General features: G+C 44.0%; 1 protein-coding gene across 3 annotated transcripts in view; it reads right to left on the reverse strand.

The window, feature by feature from the left end:
- The window catches only part of EXPH5 (exophilin 5), a 65310-nt gene that overhangs the window by 21876 nt on the left and 23357 nt on the right, over positions 1–20077 (reverse strand). The window contains exons 2-3 of one of the 3 annotated variants that reach the window (XM_037505224.2): positions 5977–6137; positions 4620–4770 (exon numbers count right to left, since the gene is read on the reverse strand). In XM_037505224.2, the coding sequence (XP_037361121.1) occupies positions 4620–4770; positions 5977–6137 (312 nt within the window). Of the gene's footprint in view, positions 1–3574; positions 3609–4619; positions 4771–5976; positions 6138–20077 lie in introns of those variants that run through there. The other 2 variants (XM_054693082.1, XM_037505223.2) reach the window with 2 other exon arrangements.

Raw genomic sequence — 20077 nt, forward strand, 5'->3', positions numbered from 1 at the left:
ATATAACATATACATGTAATAATATGGACATGTAATGCACACATGTATATAACAAGGAAGAGAATGGTGTTCCTTGAGACAATGATGCATGGCTCCTGGTGTCCACAGGTCTCAAGCACTGTATTCTTGCCTCTTTCACCCTCCCCCACCCCATCCTTATTAGTCTCACTTTATCCGGGTCAGTGAACCTAGATAAGTCCCTGCTCTCTTTCCGGTCCCTGCACCTTTGCTGTGTCATTCTTTCTGCCTGGTGCAGCCCTTGGACTCTTAATTGCCTCTTTCAGTCCCATGGATCCAAAATTCACCCTTCCTCCAGGAGATAAGCCTCTGGATGCCCCCACGTGAGCTCAGAGCTTGTCCTGCACGTCCACGGCAGGAAGGGCACGAAGCCACCACAGTGCTCGCTACCTTTCACCACAGTCATCATGTACTCAGCTGTCACCCAGGTTGCTGCTAGGCCAGATGGCATCCCTGTGTGAGTCCTAAAGGGCATCCTTCCCACAAGATCCCCCACTGACACTTGCCAGAAAAGTGCCCTAGTCAGCATGTGAAGGGCTCTTCTAGAGCTCCCTGGTGCACCTCCTGCCTGAGTGGGTGCAGCAGCCCGGCATCCTCATCTAGGTTATAAAGTCCTCCAGGCAGGAGCTTTGCTATATTTTTATGATTTTATCTCCAGCTCTAAACACAGCATTTGATCTAGAGCAGGACTTTGAAAAAGCCGGACAAATAAGTGAAAGGGAAGCCATCACTGTGCCCCTGGCGCTAATAGCCTAGCCCTGGCGGGATTAGAAACTAACTGCAGTAGTTCCAGGACCCGAATGAGCATCTAGATGTCCCGGAGAACTGGAGATAAATGGATGGGGCTCCCTGGGCCCTTCTCTAGGCCTCCTGAATCAGAACCTCAAGGTCAGGGCCTAATTGATGGTCATTTTCCAAAAACTGCTGATGAGATTCTTATGATCAAGCAGATCAAAGCGGATCCCCTCGTCTTGCTTCTCCTACGTGTCACCCCAACCCTGCTGTTATCTGCACACCCTGCATCTGGCACCAGTGAAGGAGCATTTCCCAAGAAGGACCCTTGCTTCCTGCTTACTACGACTTCTCCTTCAGTCTAGGTGTCCAGGATTCCTGTGTCTGCCAACCCAAACCTGGGCACTCCACCTGGAAAGGAGCAGAGAGCACAGGAGGGAGTTTGAAAAGAGGAAGGGAGGGGCACAGGAGGAGGAAGGGAGAGAGGAGTTGAGAGAGAAGGTGTGGGAGACAAGAGAGAGGGAGGAGAGGGAAGTGGGGAGAGGAAGAGGGGAAAGCAGAGAGAGGGAGGGGAAGAGGGAGAAGAGAGAAAACAATTAGAATCCAGAGAAAACTAACGAGGATCTGTCCCTCTCTCTTCCCAAAATGGTATCTGACCTTCCTGCTCACACCCACCACATCTGCAGTGGGTGGCTCAGCGGTGCATGCCCGGTGGAGCAGGCAGATCGGGGCATGTCTCAAGAGCAGCTAGGTGGATCCAGCAATGCTCTCTGCAGCAGGGAGATTTTCTCCATAAAGGAGCAGGGCAGTGGCAGGCACACCCGCCAGCAGGGAGCTGCGCCCCTCTCTCCTCTCTCATCACGACCTGCACTGAGCACGGCCCATGCTAGCAAGTGAAAGCGGTGAGCCTCTGATGATCGCACACCCCCCTCTCCAGGCTCCTGAACATGCTCCCTGTACTTTCACTTTCACGTCCCAGCCCCGGGAGGGTGAGCCAGGACAGAGGAGGGTGGCAAATCCACATCCCTAGAGCCCCTGAAATGAGCCGTGGCACATGGCCGCACAGCTCTGAGTGTGTATGGACATGGGGGTAGGTGCTCCCTCGCAGGGGTGACTTCCTTGTGGAGCAGGCTGGAGCACACCGCAGAGTGGTGGGCGGATCCTGTCCCTGCCGGGGAGGGCAACGCAGAAATAACCAGGGTCTGGAAGAAGCATGCACAACTGTAGCTGCCCCTGGAAGCTACTGACGTGCACTGTTGGAGGCTTGCCTGGGGATCACCTTGTTCAAGAGTAAGGTGACTGAGTTCCTGCCGTTCTGTGCTGGGGTGAACACCATATGTCACAGGCACGAGATGTCCCCAAACAAGACAAAGGAGACCTGACTTACAGGGACTCACTAGCAATAAACACATTAAAACATGAGCAGGAAATATTTTCCTGGAGTTAAGGTGGGGGTCACAGAGGATACAGTTCAATCATTTCCAAATAGATTAAAATAATCATGGGGTCATGTGGGAAGTGTGGGGAATTGGGAGGAGCACCTATTTGAAGCAGGAATGGCAAGGCTTTTTAATAATTCATGAAGTCACTGCATCCTCATAGTTCTTTACTCTTGGGTAATAGGAAATCAGAGGGTCAACATCCCCTATACGTTTATGGGCTGGGCCCTCCTAGAATGAACAAATCTGTCCAGTGAAGTGACTGCAGTGCATTTCTTATGGAAAAGCTACCCACTCCCCATTGTCATGTCTCAGTTCAACTGTAGCTTAAAGGAGGAAAAGAAATTTCGCGGATACTCAAAGCTTTTAGGGCTGAACAGAGCTGGTCTTTGCTCACAGAGGTTCTTCTCTTTCTGTGATTGGAAGGCAGCCTGTGAGCTGCTCCGATGACTTGTCCAGAGCTCAGTGTGTGACCAAGTGAGCTCTGCTGGCTTCAGCAAGTACAAACCTGACAACAACCTGACAGTGACGGTGAGGGAGCAGCCTGAGGCCCTCGCCAGTGCCTCCCGCTCGCCCTGGGCATGGAGGAGCTTCCTGATCAGATAGCATTTTCAAAGTGCTTTTGTATTTCAAAAGATCAGAACTGCTAAAAGAAGGACAGGGTCTACTTAATAGTCAGGAGGCTCCCTGCTGTGTTTGCCACACAATTTCTATTTCTACCACAGCACAACCCCTGAAAAACAACTCTCCCCACCACACACAGGATTAAAGTCCCAGCTGCATATTTAGACCACACTCGTACTTAAAAATAAAAAGGGCATGCTTTTACATTTTGTCTTCTGAAACCACGTAAGAGCAAAAGAAAAAAAAAAATTATATACTTCCTGGCACAATGAATAAATATTTATTCTCACGTTTTAAAAGTAAAGTGGACTTAAAAGCAACAAATTCTGAGAACTGCTACACACATGGCGGGGTGACAAGCCAGCTGGGTTTATATACGTTGCTAAACAGAATTTTGTAAGAGTTTCAGATTTTTAAAGTTGATTTCTAATCCACACCACCCCGGGAATGCTAGATCTTTATATTTTTTCTGGTCTACTTTGGCAGTAGCTTGCACTATGGGCTTGGCAATAATGTGCCCATAGTGTTAACTTTGCCTAGTTTCCTAGTGTTAGCTTGTTCAGCTGTATTCAACTCTGCTTTAAAGAAAGTTACCAAAAACACAAATTACATGACAAATCGCAGCTACACCACACTGTAGGAATATTTCTGTTCTCTTTCAAAGAAAGATTTCCTATAAGGGAAATGCTCCTCAATTTAAAGTCCCCCCAAAGAGAAAACGACTATAGTTTCAAACATATTTAGGAAGAAAAGCAACTCACCTACTTGAAGAGTGCTTGCTTGCAAGAAACTCAGGGAGAGAGAGTCACATAAATCTACATTTTGTTCAGTTCTTGGTCATTTCATCAAAGACAAAAGCAACCTCTGGGTGAAAACTGGAAGCAAAAAACCTCCCCTCTGTCGGAGAGGGGAGAGCAGGGCTGGGTTCTCCAGGTCAGGGAGCTGCATCACATGCCCCACCAGCTGGCTACCTATTGTTTCTGGGGGAGAGTGACCTCCAACACCTCCTATTTAGCACCGTGGTGCACACTGAATGGTTTGCCAGTGCTCACACATCACGTGGCAGGCAACACCTTAAGAGGGTGGGAAGCTTTTCAACCAGGAAGACAAGCCCAAAGTATTTAGTCGTCAGCTCAATTGCTAGTAAGCAAAGCTTTGCTTGTTTTGTGCACTACAGTCTCCCGGCACAGTGAGTCAGGGTGAACTGATTTACAGAATGCCGAGCAGGGAATTATCTGGAACTGTCTTCCTTACTCCAGAAGCTCCCCCTCGGTCACTTTAAGTTTCAATTCTGGGCATCCTGATCAGAAAGGCTGCTCTGAATATTTCTGGAAACAGATCTACACATTTTCCATGCTTTAAAATTTATCTCGACTCTCTTGCTGGTCTCATTTACTCCCATTCAGTCTCTATCCATCTCTCCTTGTGACCACAGACACACAAACTCCCCAAGAAAGGAATAGTTTTGATGTAAATATATCTTCCTGGCCAAGCATAGACCAGGCTCTTGCTCTCGGAGCGGTAGAGAAACAGTCAATAATTATTTCCCAACATTTAACCCATCCATTCACCAAGAGTACTGGCGGGGACTGACCGGAGTAGCTGGTTAGAAGCTGGTTTTCACGTGAGCCCAGTTTCAAGTTTTCAAAAGGACTTTGTCCCCATGCAAGCTAAGTCCTGTTTCCTTTGTCACTAAGTGAATTTAGATACTAAGAACAAACATTAAACATTCTGAATACAAAGCAGGCTGCTGGCCTCCAGGATCGGATAACTAAAGAGGTCTTCTCTGAGCTGAATTTCACTCACCCTTTCGGGGCCAAGGATGGAAGCTTTAAAGTCTCCTTTCGGGATTTTTTGAATGAGAACAGGGAAGCAAATGAGGATCTGAAGCTCAGTCTAGAGGCAACTGATGATGGGTTTCTTTGATTAGGTATATGTTGAGATCTTGATGTCTGATCTAGAAGAAAATTTTGTAAAAAGTTGGCATCATTAAAATATTTCCAGGTAACTAGATCTCAGGCAACTAAGGCTGCCTCCTTAGGCCACTTCTCCCCCTACCCTCATGCAGTCTAAAATGCAACAACCATCCCCCCAGGAAGGCCTCAGGGACTAAGGGGAGTCCTGTGCCTCCCATGGTTCTAACAGAGGAGTACTATTGCAGAGAAGGGAGCTTTCAGTGTGTACCCCACTCCACAGTTCTGTAGAAAGTGGCCCCTCATGTCAACTGCGTGAATCTCTCAGTGTCTCCCCTGTGGTGTCGGGGTATCATTTAATAGAGTTGATTAAAATTTAATAGAGTTGATTAAAATTTAAGTCTCTGCACTTTGCTTAGCTGAACAATGCCAGGAGACACACAAGCGATCAGAAAGGGAAACTGACAAAGTTGCCATGGGAATCTGTCCTTGGGTCCCAAAAAGGGGCCCATGTGGAGACTGGGCAGACAGAACCAGGCTGGGCATCTCCTGTGAAAGGCTCACAGATAGCAGATAGCAACAGGCAGAGACTGACTCCCCGAGTCATGAAAAAGTCCACAAAAGCAGGTTATAAAGGGAGCCCCAAGTCCTTCTTCCTGTGCAGACATCTCCTATCTTACTCCTGCTCCCTTACACAGTATTTCAATAAATGCACTTTTCTGCCTCTGGTGAATGAAGTGCTTACTGTGTTCATGTTTAGTACTTTATACATATAATTTTCGTCAATGCCCCCTCTGAGGTAGAAATTAGACCCATATAAAGATGAGAACATTAAGTCTCATAGAGAATAAGCAACTTGGACAGAGTCACATCAATTCTGGGAGGCAGCGACTACATTCACAGACGGGGTGGAGAGTTGATTTCAGGCTCTCTGGACAGCCACGTCTGCATTTTTAGCCACTCTGCTTCTGCCTGACTCGAAAAGCAAACTCCCCAGACATTCCTGCAGGGCAGTTTTAGTTCACACTTTTTACTGTGTGTTGTATCCTAAAACTTTTGTGCCTTCTGATGTTCAAAATGGATATGTCTCACAACTGTGCCTGCCGGCCTTTGCAGGATGTACATGTGCTGCTAAGGTGAGCACACCTGATGTTTTCAAAGGAGTCCTGGCAGAGATGGACAGCCACTGAGTCGTTATTGACTATTCTGTGCTGGAAGAGAAAAAAACCAGGTTCATATTTTTCTCTCACCATTTTCTGCCATCCCTTTCCTCAGCCTGTATGTTAGTGGCGGCTTTAACATTTGGCTGACATCTGTTTCGTTGCAAAACTTTTTTCTTTGAATTTCTTCAAACCATTCACCGGTCACTCCTTGCAGCCATCTGATATCCCTTTTTGTCTTCTGGAGTTTGCTGAAATAAAACAAAAACATCAATGCAATCTTTAAGGTTCTTCATATCAAGAGCAAACCCATGTGATGAGTTAAACTTGACCTCAGGAAGGAGCTGCATAATCTATAAGGCTGGGAGGAAACTAGCCAGAGTCAGAATTTCTTTTTCTCCACTGTGTGCATATTTGAGCTGTATTCTTTTAAATAGGAAAACAACCTAAAAGTTTTCGCTAGAGTTGAACTATTCTTCAAGTAGGGGAGGACGAGGTGCCAAAACCTGACCTAATGATGCAATTAAATGATAGACATTTTAATGACACAGAGAAACTGGAACATTCTAATTCTGATTACTCATACATTCATTTATTCGTAGATTAAATGTTTATTGAACAATGTTGTTACCAGGTGTAGACAATGGGGATTCAATAGTGAGTATAACAGAAAGGGTCCTTGCCTGCCCATGTAGTGGCCAAAGATAAAAAGCTCATATTCAGGAAGAAAATGTTCAATATAATGGCCTCAGAGAATGAATTCTTTCCACACAAAAGCCCATGAATGAACATAGGGCTAATGCTTAGGTAGGAAGGGACAGTGCAATTTGAGATATAGGAAAGACCACCCAGAATTCAAATGGGCCTGCTCCACACCTTCAGAATACGAGGTCTGAAATTCTACCACTACTTTTTTTCCTTCTCCCCTGCCCTCTTTTGAATGCTGCTCTTAGTCCTTGAAATCATTGGTAGCTATAATTTTTTTTTTTTACAAAAGCAGATCATTTTGTTCTATTTTAGGAGGTCTCTAGAACTGTTTGGCAATGAGAGGGGCTTATTCCAGAGGGTTTGAACAATGTTCAAATGAGGCAAACAGAACAGAGAGGAGTTCGAAGAACATGAGGACAAATCTCATAAAGGGAGCGTCTGGCATAGTATTGATGGGAATGCCAGGCTTGCTGGGTCCCAAACTTGGGAGGTTCTGCTATTTAGGAAAGAATTTCTTGAGCCTCTATAGTGATTTCCCACGGTCTCCTGTGAAATATGTGTTAGGGAACTTTGAAAGGAGTTGGTGAGCCACAGAGCTGCAACGTGGCAAATTTGGGGTTAAAGGCAATGAACTGGAATGGCTGCAACTCAAGCTCCTGCTTGGGGCCATGATACTGTCATTTTATAAAATAATTGAGAAGGAAGCCAGAGGCCATCCTGCCCAGACTTGCATTTTGAAAAGCATCAGGCAGCCATCGGTTTGTCCAGCCCACGTAATTCACGTTGGAGTTTTGCATCTTGCCATTGCCACCCTCCCCTTACCTGGTCATTCGTCTCTATTGCTATTTTTCTGTCTTTCCTTTTTTTTTTTTTTAAAGATCTATTTATTTATGCATAAAAGAACTGGGGTGTAGTCCAGAGGTGTGGGGGTAGGGAAGTGAAAGGATTCACCAGAGACAGTGGGGAGCAGAACAGGCAGATCTACTGAAATCCACTGCTGACGGGAACAGCAGGTGAGACAGGAGAGGTCTGCTGTGCCATGTGGTTCAGCTCCCTGGCTGGGGATTGAACTCTTGCTGCAGTGGCTGGAGATAGCTTGATAGCCCTGTGCCACCAGGGAGGCCCTCTTTTTTTTTTTTTAAGATTTTATTTATTTATTTTTGCATAGAGCTGGGGTGCAGGCCAAAGATGCAAGGGGTGAAAGGACTCACCAGAGACAGAGTGGGGAGCAGAACAGGCAGATCTACTGAAATACATTGCTGAGGGGAGCAGCAGGCGAGACAGGAGTGTTCTGCTGTGCCATGTGGGTCAGCTCCCTGGATGGGGATCGAACTCGGGCCTTCATAGTGGCAGTGCTGAGATGTAATCCCTAGGCCACCTGGGAGGCCCTGTTTTCCTTTCTGACAGTCTAAGAGGCTACAGATTCCTGCTTATAACCAGAACCCACTGCCTCCAACCTAAAAGCACCCTACTTTTTAATGTCCCAGCTTTGTACACAGCCTCTACTTGCTCAGACCCCAAATGATCAGACCCCAATATTCAGCACCATCTCACCTTCAACCCTCAACACATCCCTCCCATTTCAGATGAAAGCAAGGCTACCTGCCTTCGGAACCTAATAAATATAACTTCTTTTCCTCATAAAGACTTGATATAATGGGGACTCTTTCATAATAATCACACTTAACTCTGCCTTAAGAGCTCACGCCACACTCACACACACAGACATCATTGCCAGTTTCCCGGCCAACAGGTCAGAAATTTGTACCTGTACGTGAATATCCATAACTTTGAATTTCAAGTCAGGAAATAGATCTTAAAGATATACACCCCCCCCCATTAATTTAACTAAATACTATGGCGTTGCTAACAATTATTGGAAAGGCAATGTAACAATGGGGAGACAGATGACAAAGCATGAAGCAGAAAAAAACAAAATGCAACATTTTATCTATGATTATGAATTCTGTAAAGATGATACACCCATTTAGGCAACCATTTGGAAAAAACAAAAACAATTCGGCCTCTTAGAGTGAATAATTAATGGGTATCATTTTTATTTTTAGCCTGTTTTATGCTTATTCAGTAAGTATAATAAGGAGAGCTATTTTTCTTTTTGTTTAATTGTGAATTATTTATATTGTTATTTTTTCTCTTAAATGCTTTTCTTAGAGATAGAGGACAACAAGCAATGATATTTTCACAACACTAACACAACCACTATTCCCTTTTTGGTGTGATTTTATTTTTCTTCTTTTTTTTTCTGTATTTTCAGGTTTGTCATAAAATACTCATTGTACATTGGGACGGTCTCCTGTGGTGCAGATGCTGGGGCCAGTGGAGAGCAGAGCAGAGAGAGCTCCCACTATCTGAGGGAAAAGCTCACTATCTGAGGGACAGACGGATACAAGGCCCATAGCAGCAGAGATGGCAGGCAACAACAGGTAGGGGGGTACGACACATCTAATTTGCGTTTTTCCAGATCATCCTACTGCAGATGAAGAGTAGATTCTAGCAGGAAGCAGGAGAGGAGAGAGGCTGCTGAGAATGTCTCAAGGAGAGGTACTTGCTTAGACCAGGGTGGGGGTGAGGAAGCAGAGGAAACAGAGAAAGTGATCAGAGGTACTCAGTGAGTAAAAGTCACCCCCCAAGTGATGAGCTGACATTGGCAAGTTAGGGACATGTCAAGGAGAGCCCTAGATTTCTGATTTACATAAGTGCTTAAAGATGCATTACAAGACATAATGCATACATGATCTTAAAAAAAAAAACAAGCAATGATTATATAATTCCAACATTACTCACCTTTGGAGCAATCACTCAATATTTGCATATATTCAAACTGGCACGCTTTCCATAATTTATATACTGTCCCTCTGGCGTAGAACATTGAGATTTTACCCTATAAATACCACTGTAATGAACACCATTGTGCATACGCTATTTTTACAGCACCACTGACAGACACTGAAGTAGAACTTTTGGGTTGAAGAGTCAAAATATTTTGGTGATTCTTTTTACGAACTTCCGAAATGCTTCTCAAAATGGCTGTAGCACTATTACTCATGCCAGCAATGCAGAAGACTGGCATTACCTCCTTGGAAGATGAGATATGATTATTTTTATCTTCTGGATTTAGTATTTTTGAAGGTACCATATTTATAATTCCGAATGGTTATTTTCTCTTTAAGAATTTTTATTTTCTTTGCTTGATAAAATATGCTACACTTCTTTGATAAGTAGTGGGACTAGAACTTACCCCATATGTCTGTTTTATTAATTACACTTTGTGTTTTGGCAAGCCCACATTTTGTTAGCTGATGAACCCATGTCTCAGAGCTCATCACTGGAATGAAGCATGTTTAATAGAAATAGGAACTTGTTCTTTCTCTTAGTTGCTTTAAATATTTTCCCCCAGGTTTCTGACTTTCATTCTGAATATATTTGAGTATTGGGCCCTAGAGACTTTATCCTGACTAGGACTACCGTGGGTAAAACACAGTTAATCTGTAAATGTGCTTATGCCAGCTAGCATTGGGTCTCCCAAAGACAATGAGAAATGAAGTGGGGGAGCAATTACAGCAGATATTTGAAAGGGCAAAGTTTTTGAAGAAATTGGTGACTTTTAAAGTAGAAAAGTTTCAGAGATGATTCTGGGGATGGTTGTCAGGAAAGGGGAGAGCAGGTCCAGTCAAGTCAGAAAATTCAAGGCAAGGCAGTAGGAAATGGCCTTGTGTTTACCTATTACCAAGGAAACAATACAAATAGTTCCGGCCTTCCCTTCCCAGGAGAGGAAACTATGAGAGACATAAACGTCTAAACTCTATGGGTACCTGCTACTTACCTCCTTAATCTTAGTTACTCAAGAACCCCTTGTGCCATAAATAAATATAGCCTGTACCTTTATAATGATTGACTGAGCTCCTTGTACTAAAAGGAACACAATAGTAAAGCTAGTGGTTTAGATTCATTCATCTACTTAGAAAATAAAATGTCAAATAAGCTCAACCCCCAAAAAGAAAACAATTATGAACATATAAACTGGGGGTGCCAGGATGTGTGAAACTTACATGGAAGCAGCCTAAATGTCATCACTGGGCAATTGGATCAAGAAGTGGTAGAGCCACACCACGGAGTATTATGCAGCCATGAAAAATGATGAAATGCCCCCATTTTCAACAAAATGGAAGGAATTTGAGAGAATTATATGTAGCAAAGTCAGAACAATAAAAACAAATACTGGACTTTTACATAGTACATAATTTGATAACTTGCAAAACACTTTGTAAAACCAGTGAATATCAAGAAATATCCGGGTGCCTCTGAGGTTAAGAAGGAGTGTGTAAGGAAAAAGATAAGGGGATGTTGGTATGATGGTATGGGGAACAAAAGGGGAAAAAAAACCATAAGAGGAAAATATATTATGCAACACCTAAATTCAGCATAACATTTATTTATAAATAGAATTCCACCAAGCTCATAACCAACTTGCATAGTACTTCTTTCTGTCTCTGTTGGTTTGTTATGAACCCACCCAGTCATTTAGAGTATACAATCCACTTTATGTCAATGAGGAGAACCTCGGGTTATAAATGACATACCAATGGATAAATGACAAGTACACAACTTGTTTGCTTCCTTAGTCCAGCTTGACTCAACACATCACGAGGGACTGTTGTCTACTCATGTAATTTGTTTTACCCCCAGGCTGATTAACTTGACTCAATTAAATCAGGTCTTTTCTTGCTGGGCCCAAGTCTCAGCCCAAGTCAAAATGTTCTTTCTTCATTTATAAGAACCTCAGTCTGCTGTGTGCCTCACATTGCACCCTAGGCCCTTCTGAACTTGCCTCTCCCTGGAGGGTACCCCCTGAGGTAAAAAAGATAGTTTTCCTTTAATTTCCCTTCCTGTGTAATGAATCCCACTTCCCTGTCCTCTTCTTTGGCCTCCTCATGTCCCTTGCATATCTTTGCCACTCACTTTTCTTTGTTCACCTTTATTTGGAGAGATGCTTGTCCTCCTCTTTATTTCCATGATGAATGAGTTAATATTGGCCCGCAGGAAGGTCTCAGTAAGTGTAGTCATCCTCTTACTCATATAATCTTTGGCTCACGTGTCTGCTCTCTGTCAATCAAATCCTGCCGTGTTTCTGAGTTACCATGAAAGACCACTGGACTAGGCCTAGGTTCTAACTGGGTGACCTTGACCAAATATTTAACTTTCTTGGCTTTGCTTTCCTTGTTTTGGGGTGAGATGGTGTGTATGTTGTTCACACAGCAGACCTCTGCATCCTCTCACTCCCACAGACACACTCTTTGGCCATGGGATTGTGTCACTCCTCCACTGAGGTAGAGTCTTTCCCTCCCATTGAGCTTGTGTTTGCTTAGACCAGTTAAAAGTGAGAACATGAAACTTCTGGTCCTGGGCCTCAAGGAACCTTGCAGCTTCTGTTTTGCCTCTTGATACTGAGGAGTCTTGATACTATTGCTAAAGAAGTATGAAAAAAAGATGAACTATTGCCATTTGTGACAACGTGGATGGAGCTGGAGGGGAGGCTGTGAAGCTGGAGGGGAGAAATACACACACCAGGTCCTATCATGTTTATATGGAATATAGAGAAAGCAAACAAAGGGTCAGAAAAAACCAAATCAATAACAAACCCTAGAAATGTGTCTATGGAATTGAGGCCACCAGATGAGAAGGGGGAGAGCAGAGTGGGGAGGGGCTAATGGACTGTGGTGGAGGACCAGGCCTTGGTGGAGGGTGTGGTGTGGTAACACACATCTGAAGGGTGTGATCCTACCCCTCTACATCATATGCAGTGCTGAAAACCATTGTTACCGCAATGAAAAGAGAAAGAAAGTAAAAGATTGTAAAAACAACAACAAAAACCTGGGCTGGCCTCCAGGAGGATGAGAGCTGCACAGGAAGGCCCAGGGGCAGACATGGCCGCTGGCAGGCAAGACCAGGAGGAGAACCACACCGCTGAGCCCAGCCCAAATGGAAGTCCATAAAATTTCAAGGTTGACTAGTGAACAGAAGTTGTTTTAAGACTTAAACTTTGGGAAGGTTTGTTATCCACAACTTTAAAATACGGATACAGATGAGCTTCTCTTGAAGCTAACTTCTGGTCTAAAAGGTAGTCAAAAGATGCATCAAGGCCAAATCAGATTGAAATCATTGAGAAATCTTATGAAACTGAAAAAGGGCTTAAAACATAAGCAGGTCAATGTTCCTTGTCTTTGGATGGAATACAAGCAATAAAATAACAGTGACTGATGCTATCTATCAAGCTCTATTTCCCAGGAGGCTGCAGACATTATTACCTGTCCTTGTGGCATTGCAAAGGTGTTAGGGCCTCATTGGCAGCAAGGACACTGAGCTGGGCAGGCTGGAGTCCTTGAACTGGGATAGGAACTTGGTCAGTGATGTAAAGCCCCTGTCCTAGCCTCCCACCTCACTCACTGCCTCTGGGTACTATTAACCCATTAATAAACAATGCAATTGACTCAAGCTTAAAGTGACCTCTACCAATTAAAAAAGTGGTAATGGTAATTCAAATACAACTGAGGAGACTGTAGTAGACAAATGTTGAAAGCAAACAAATCCCCTTAGCCAGAAAACAGGAATCACAGCTGCCATTTTCTTATCAGAAAAATCTCAAATATTCTCAAATCATACCCCTTATCAGTTCCTCTGCCCAGGGCATCAGTTCCTCCTTTTTATTTATTTATTGTTTTGTTGTTCTCACCTCCCATTTATGTCCTCACTCACCATTTTTGCCCACTTCTATTTCTTTGGCTTCTGCACACTATTTTTCTTTTACAGTTGACCTTCCGCTTGTGACCCATCTTATTAAAACTTGTTCTGCCTTCCAGGCAGCTAAGCATCCTGATCTCTATTAACCTTCCCCCCCTTGGCTTCAAGGATCTTTTGCCAAATAGTCCCCAAATCCCACCCCCACCCCCACCCCATGCTACCCTGGTCTTAAAGATTCAGGCACCAGTGAACCCTAGAATGGATTATTCAGTTACACTGAGTCTTGTAAAAATGGATTTGTCATTGGAATTAGAGTTGATGAAAGTAGCATTAAAGTTTCCCCTCTATGGACTGGGGAATTCAGACACATTTTGATCTCCTATCACCCAGCAACACACATTTTTATCTCCTATCATCCAGCAACACACATTTTTATCTCCCAGCACAACACACATAAGCAGGAGCAGTGGGCACGAGAGGGAGCCAGGGACCAGAGCTGTGCCTGAGTCAAAGCTCAAAGAGTGGGTGAACATCACAGCCCGGCCGGCACAGACTGCCCCAGCAAAAACCATGAAGCCCCAAAGAAACTCACCATCTCAGGTAAGGAGGCCCCTTTCTTTCCCTACTGCAGAGAGCTGGCCCTTCCAGGGTAGGTTCTTAGTGCCCTTTCTCTTAGGAAGGCTCGGGGACTCCCACGGGGTCTCAGCAGGAAGCACAGCCGAGCCCAAAGGCCAGCTGAGTCCACCTGAGCCTGGCTGAACCCGGCCTCTCCTCTTCCTGTTGCTCTTCTGAAAATATTGGCCTTTGTGAGCCTTTGCCCCTGACATCAGAGCGTATTCTTTGGCTCCACTCATAGTACAGATTCCTGGAGGGGCAGGGATTAGTAAAGCAAGCGGGTGCATCAAAAACGCTGTTCTTTTCACAATAGAGAAGTTAAACCACAGGGAGAAAGGGAACCTTGGATGAAGAAAAGAGATCAACAAAAGCCAGCAGGCAACAAACATAAAGCAACACACCTTCAGAAGTCAGAGTAACCCCAACTGGTAGTGGCATTCAGCCAAGCTAGACAAGAAAAGCCATTCAGACTCCTTGAATGGCTGTGATGGTGCCCGCCCCAAATGGTGGCAACAGAGGCCAACGTGCTGGATCTATTGAAAATAATATAAATATGTAAATAATGCATGAACAAGAGAAATTTTCCTATTGACCACAGCAACCTTCCCAGATGTTTATTCTCACATGACCCAAAGTGACAACAAAAACAAAAAATTAAGTTACCTAGCAACAAACAATAAGGATGTGCGATCCCCATACTGCCCCAGATCACAGTGAGTGATCTCTTACCAGCCAGCTGTCCTAAAGAACATGCTGCCAGAAAAACCAAGTGACACCCTGAGGTCACACGTATTAGTTTAGGTGCCAATGCCTCCTACTTAGACTTTTAACCCAGCGCACCCAAGGAAGGTGATGTGGGTCATCTGTTTCACCAAATCCTATTGCATCATTTATCAGGGGCCCATCCTGCTGCCCCACAGGCTGCCTGCTTCTGGAGGTCAGGCCCTGTGTCTCGGTATCCCCAGGAGCTTGCACCCGTGTCCTACTCACAGTCGATCAATACTAGCTGCCTTATTTGGGGTACAGAATGAGTGCTACTGACTTAGGCCACCATTGTGAAGCAACTCAGCCAACACTGGATCTAAGTAAAAGATGCGATCCTGTACACAGGTTACAGTTGTGTATTATAAAAAGTAATTTTTTATTCTGTAGGAACAATCCTGGAAAGCTGGCCATAGCCTTACTCCAGGCCATCCTGCCTTTTCTACTCCTTCCAGCAGCCCTCGCCCTCCCTCCCTCAGCACTGCCCTTCCTTCAGTCCCTCTAACACACCAGGGGCTCCCACTGGGCTTTGCACTTGCTGTTCCCTCCCCCTGGCATGCTCTTCTCTGTTCTGCCAATGGCATGGATACAATTACTTAGTACCCTTGAGGTCTTAGCTAAAATGATACAGTCTCAGAGGGCTTCTGTCATCTCCCAATACATATTATCCCTTTCCACAACTCTCACCACTTTCTATCAAATGACTAGGTTGACTTTTCTTAGTCTTACTAGTATTCTGATGAAATCACCCCAATAGCAAAATCTGCCAAAGCAAGGACCTTTCTTGCCTTGTTCTCTGAAATGATCTTTGACACAGAGCAGGGGCTCATCTGGAAAACTTTTCTCTGGACCTGCATTTTTTTCCTCTATAAGTGGGGGTGCCTTGAACTAGGTGCCCCCAAATGTGCCTTCCCACTTATTATAATTCTAAGCATGGCTTTGCTAACATTTCAAGACATATGTGCTAGCACTAGGAATGTGGTTAACATATTTAGCTCTCTCTGTGCCCTCAGACATTCCAACTCTGTTTCTCTGGGTCTCTGTGGTTCAGCCTGAAAAGTCCCAATTTCTCATATTGGTCTCCTGTGTTGATTGCCCCTTCCCTCCCTTGCTTCTCTCTGGATCCACTGCCCCACTGCCCCATGGATCTTCAATCCATGATGAAATGAAACAGCTAGGGGAGGGCTTATGAGTCCAGATTCAAACTGACAGTAACTTTGTGGGAATGAAGATGACATTCTGTGTTAGGTCTAGTAGCTCCGTGATGTGTTTGAATGCTGCAGAGCCAGTACCTACTATTAGAGCACATGGATCCTGAGGAGGGGCATGTGCCTGGGTTCCTCCATGTACAATGCCTCATTTCATCAACACAGGTACCCAGGGAGATAGGTATTGTTACACTCATTTTACAGTAAAAGGAATTGAAACCATGGAAGGTGAGAAACTGTGCATGTGGTTATTAAGTGGTGAGTGAAAAGTTATGCTCCTGCTTGGCTTCAGGCCCCACTACCCAGCATGGTAATAACAGGTGTTGAGTGACTTCAGTGATTTCCAGATTACTCTCCAGAGCCCGAATTACTCAACACTTGCCTGCCTCTGCACTTCTTTCCCTGCTGGTTTCTCATCACTGGATTGTCAGCTCCCTAAACAGAATGCCAGACTTTCTGAACACACAGCCAGCAGTGACTCAATGATTTGTTCAACACCTTAATGCATGAATACTAGAGAAATAAAAACTGAAGTTTTTGGCCTTTGTTCCTACTTAGACCTCTTTATAAAGGTGCTCGGACATCTTCCACTGAGACTTACAAGGCAGCAGCTGATGCCAGTTGAGTGCTCTAATTCTGCAAGGGAGAGGAAGCTGCTTAGAGCTGCGGGATTGGACACATAGGACTCTTGTAGAGCTGGTGCTGGCACAACTGCAGACAACTGAGAACCAGTAAATTCTGATCTAGAGATAAAGTATGATCTTGACACCTTGGATTTGTTTGCAATCCAGGACGACTGTTTGCAATCCAAGATGACTGAAGACGAATACATCTTCAAGTCTGGCCACACCCTCAGGATTGCTAATTGTGCAGAAGTATACATGGTCACACCTGCCACGCCCCTCCCTCATTTTCATGAACAAGAATACAGAGCATGTTGGTTTTCTTACACTCAGGCATTTGGGTGCTAATTCCTATTACATGGCCTGCCAGGGGCCAAAAATAAGACATAGGGAGGACTGATATCAGAGCAGCACCCGATACTTCCACCAGGTTGAAAATAAATGATGTCCCATAAGACCTGAAACCATAAAATATATAGAAGGAAATATAGGCGAAACACTACGTGATTTGCACATCAAAGACATCTTTACAGACACATCACCCAAAGCAGTGATAGTGAAGGCAAAGATAAACAGCTGGGACTACATCAAATTAAAGAGCTTTTGCACAGCAAAAGAGACAATAACAAAAACAAAGAGAAACACAAAAATCTGCAAAGAGCTGATGAGACTCAGCAACAACAAAGAAAATAACCCAGTCAAAAAATGGGCAGAAGAGCTAAAAAGAAACTTCTCTGAAGAGGAAATGCAAATGGCCAACAGGCATATGAAAAAATGTTCAACATCACTTGTCATCAGGGAAATGCAAATCAAAACTACCATGAGATACCATCTTACACCAGTGAGAATGGCACATATTAAAAAAACTAGCAACAACAAATGTTGGCGAGGGTGTGGAGAAAAAGGAACTCTTCTGCACTGTTGGTGGGAGTGCAAACTGGTCCAACCACTGTGGAAAGCTGTATGGAGATTTCTGGACCTACTAAACATAGAGCTTCCATATGATCCAGCAATTCCACTCCTAGGTATTTACCCAAAGGACACAGAAACATCAATTCCAAAGAGCACCTGCACCCCTATGTTTATAGCAGCACTGTTTACAATAGCTAAGCTTTGGAAACAACCCAAATGCCCAAAAATAGATGACTGGATCAAGAAGATGTGGTACATATATACCATGGAATATTACTCAGCATTCAAAAAAGATAAACACATGCAATTTGCAGCAACATGGATGGCGCTGGAAGGGATCATGCTCAGCGAAATAAGCCAAAAAGAAAAAGAAAAATACCGGATGGTCTCACTCATAGCAGGAATCTAGAAAACTTAAATAAGGGACCAGGAAAATGAATAACTATAAGAAAGTGAAAATCAAAATCAACAAAAAACTATGAACCAGAGACACTTTTAGGGGGGTGGGAGGGGAGGGATTGGGGTCAGAATGGGGGGGCTGCAATTGTATGGGGAATATAACAATAAAATTTATTAAAAAAAAAAAAAAAAAAAAAATAAATGATGTCCCTATAATTTCATTCAGTCCAGGCAGAAAGGTCACAAAATGATATTAATACCCACAATTGTTACACTCAAATTAATTCTTAGTATTATGCAAACTTAAAGACACTATTAGAATACCAACTCAAGCCCACCATTCTGGAAGTAATTTTAATTGTAAGGAACTTAAGTTGCAATGTGACTCCCTCCCCTGATCAAATATGTAAGCCAGGAGGAATGAAAGATAAATTGCAAATAACTCTTCAGTCTTTGCCACGGGACAGAATGCTGAGAAAATGCCCTCTGGCTTACTAAATGTAAGCCTAGATTCCCAGTGAGGAAAATGCAGTGTCCAAGAGTTCATGGCTTACAAGCCATTATCTATTGCAGGGTTACTGACAGGGTCAGAGAAAATTTGATGTGAGCAGCAGCGAAAGCCCATTGGTTTAGGTTATTTAATAAAACACTTTAAACTTTACGCTTATAGAAGCCCTTATCCAAATGGCTGCTGCCTTTTCCAAGTTCCATTCTTTATCCTGCTTCCCAACCAGCAGCGTGGATTTAAATTGCTTTTCTGCTTCTACCAACCTGACAATCCAACACTTCACCTCATCAGAAGTCCCTGCAGAATCGTACTCCAGAGGGCCTGACATCCAACACTTCCCCTGATTCCTGGTAGTTAATGCAATCATTAGACTCATTGCTTCCTGACACAGTCAGTGTTTCCATACAGTGCCATCTCATCCAAGGGATCTGATTAAGTGTGTCCTGTAGATGTCGTTACATTGATTTGCCTGCACATCCTCCAAAGAAGCAATCCTACAATTCTCTAACAAAATCTGTACAGGAGTAAAATCAGGTGGTGCTAGCCACACAAACTCATGATTCTACTCCAGGTGATGTCACTTATTTATGGGAATTTGACATTTGTGTAAAAGATACTTTCTGGTGGCATTATTGTCAAATATTGGTGATGGACTATGGGTGAATTGGTGGTGGGTGCAATGTGGTAACAACACTTGAGGGAGGAGCTCTTATGCTTCCTGTAAACAACAACCTAAGCCAGGTTTACCTCAATAAAAATGATATTGTTATCATATGTTGTCATGTGCCATTATTTTAACTTCACATTCTAGCACCTAAATTCTTTCTTAATAACAAACAAAATTTGAGATCATTGTTCCTGATGTACTGAAAGCTTTATCCTAAAATCTCAGGGGGTCTTTGGAGAAAAGGCCTAAATGAAGCTGCTTTACACAATAAAAATGAAAATGTGACATCGGAGGTGATGATGTAGTTGAAATGAATATGTCTTAGTGCATCAAGAATTGGTACAGAATTGGTCTCAATCTGCAGACAATCAACATAGTTCTCAAAAATGGAAAGAGATGTGAATGTAACAAAGCTGTAATGCCAGTGCACTCCCTGAAGAAGAAGAGTGGCAAGGAGCTGAGTACTTGGCAAATGAGTGCAGCCTACTCTTAATTAACAATGACCTTAGATTTTAGAAGTTATCATCTAGGGCCTCCCCGTTGGCACAGCGGTTGAGCGCTGGGTTGTGAAGCTGCCCGCAGCCTTTGCTGCACCGGTTCAATCCCCGGCTGCTCCCCAGCCACCGGAGGAGGGTCCCACATGGCGCGCAGACCTCTCCTGCCGCCCGCTGCTCCCCTCAGCAGTGTACTTCGGTCCTTCTGCCTGCTCTGCTCCCCGCTCTGGCTCTGGTGAATTCTCTCACCCTCCTGCGCTTCTGACTGTACCCAGTGCTTGTATAAAAAAATAAACAAATAAATCTTTAAAATAAAAAAAAAAAGAAGTCATCATCTATTTCTTTGAATCACTCTTTTGCAACCATCCCAGGCCGGGTAGGTTCTCGCAGTCAGAGAGAGAATTTTGGAGCCTTTGTTAGACTTTTACAGGCCTTTAGTGTTGAATTAGGGGACAGGCCAGCTTCCTCTCTCAATTTTCTCTGGCCATCTCCTCTCTCTGTCATCCTGCCTCGGAGTGACCATACCCTTAAGCCCC

The sequence above is a fragment of the Talpa occidentalis genome, unplaced genomic scaffold (assembly GCF_014898055.3).
Source record: "Talpa occidentalis isolate TD23 unplaced genomic scaffold, MPIMG_talOcc4v2.1 talOcc4.12, whole genome shotgun sequence".
Lineage (NCBI taxonomy): Eukaryota > Metazoa > Chordata > Mammalia > Eulipotyphla > Talpidae > Talpa > Talpa occidentalis.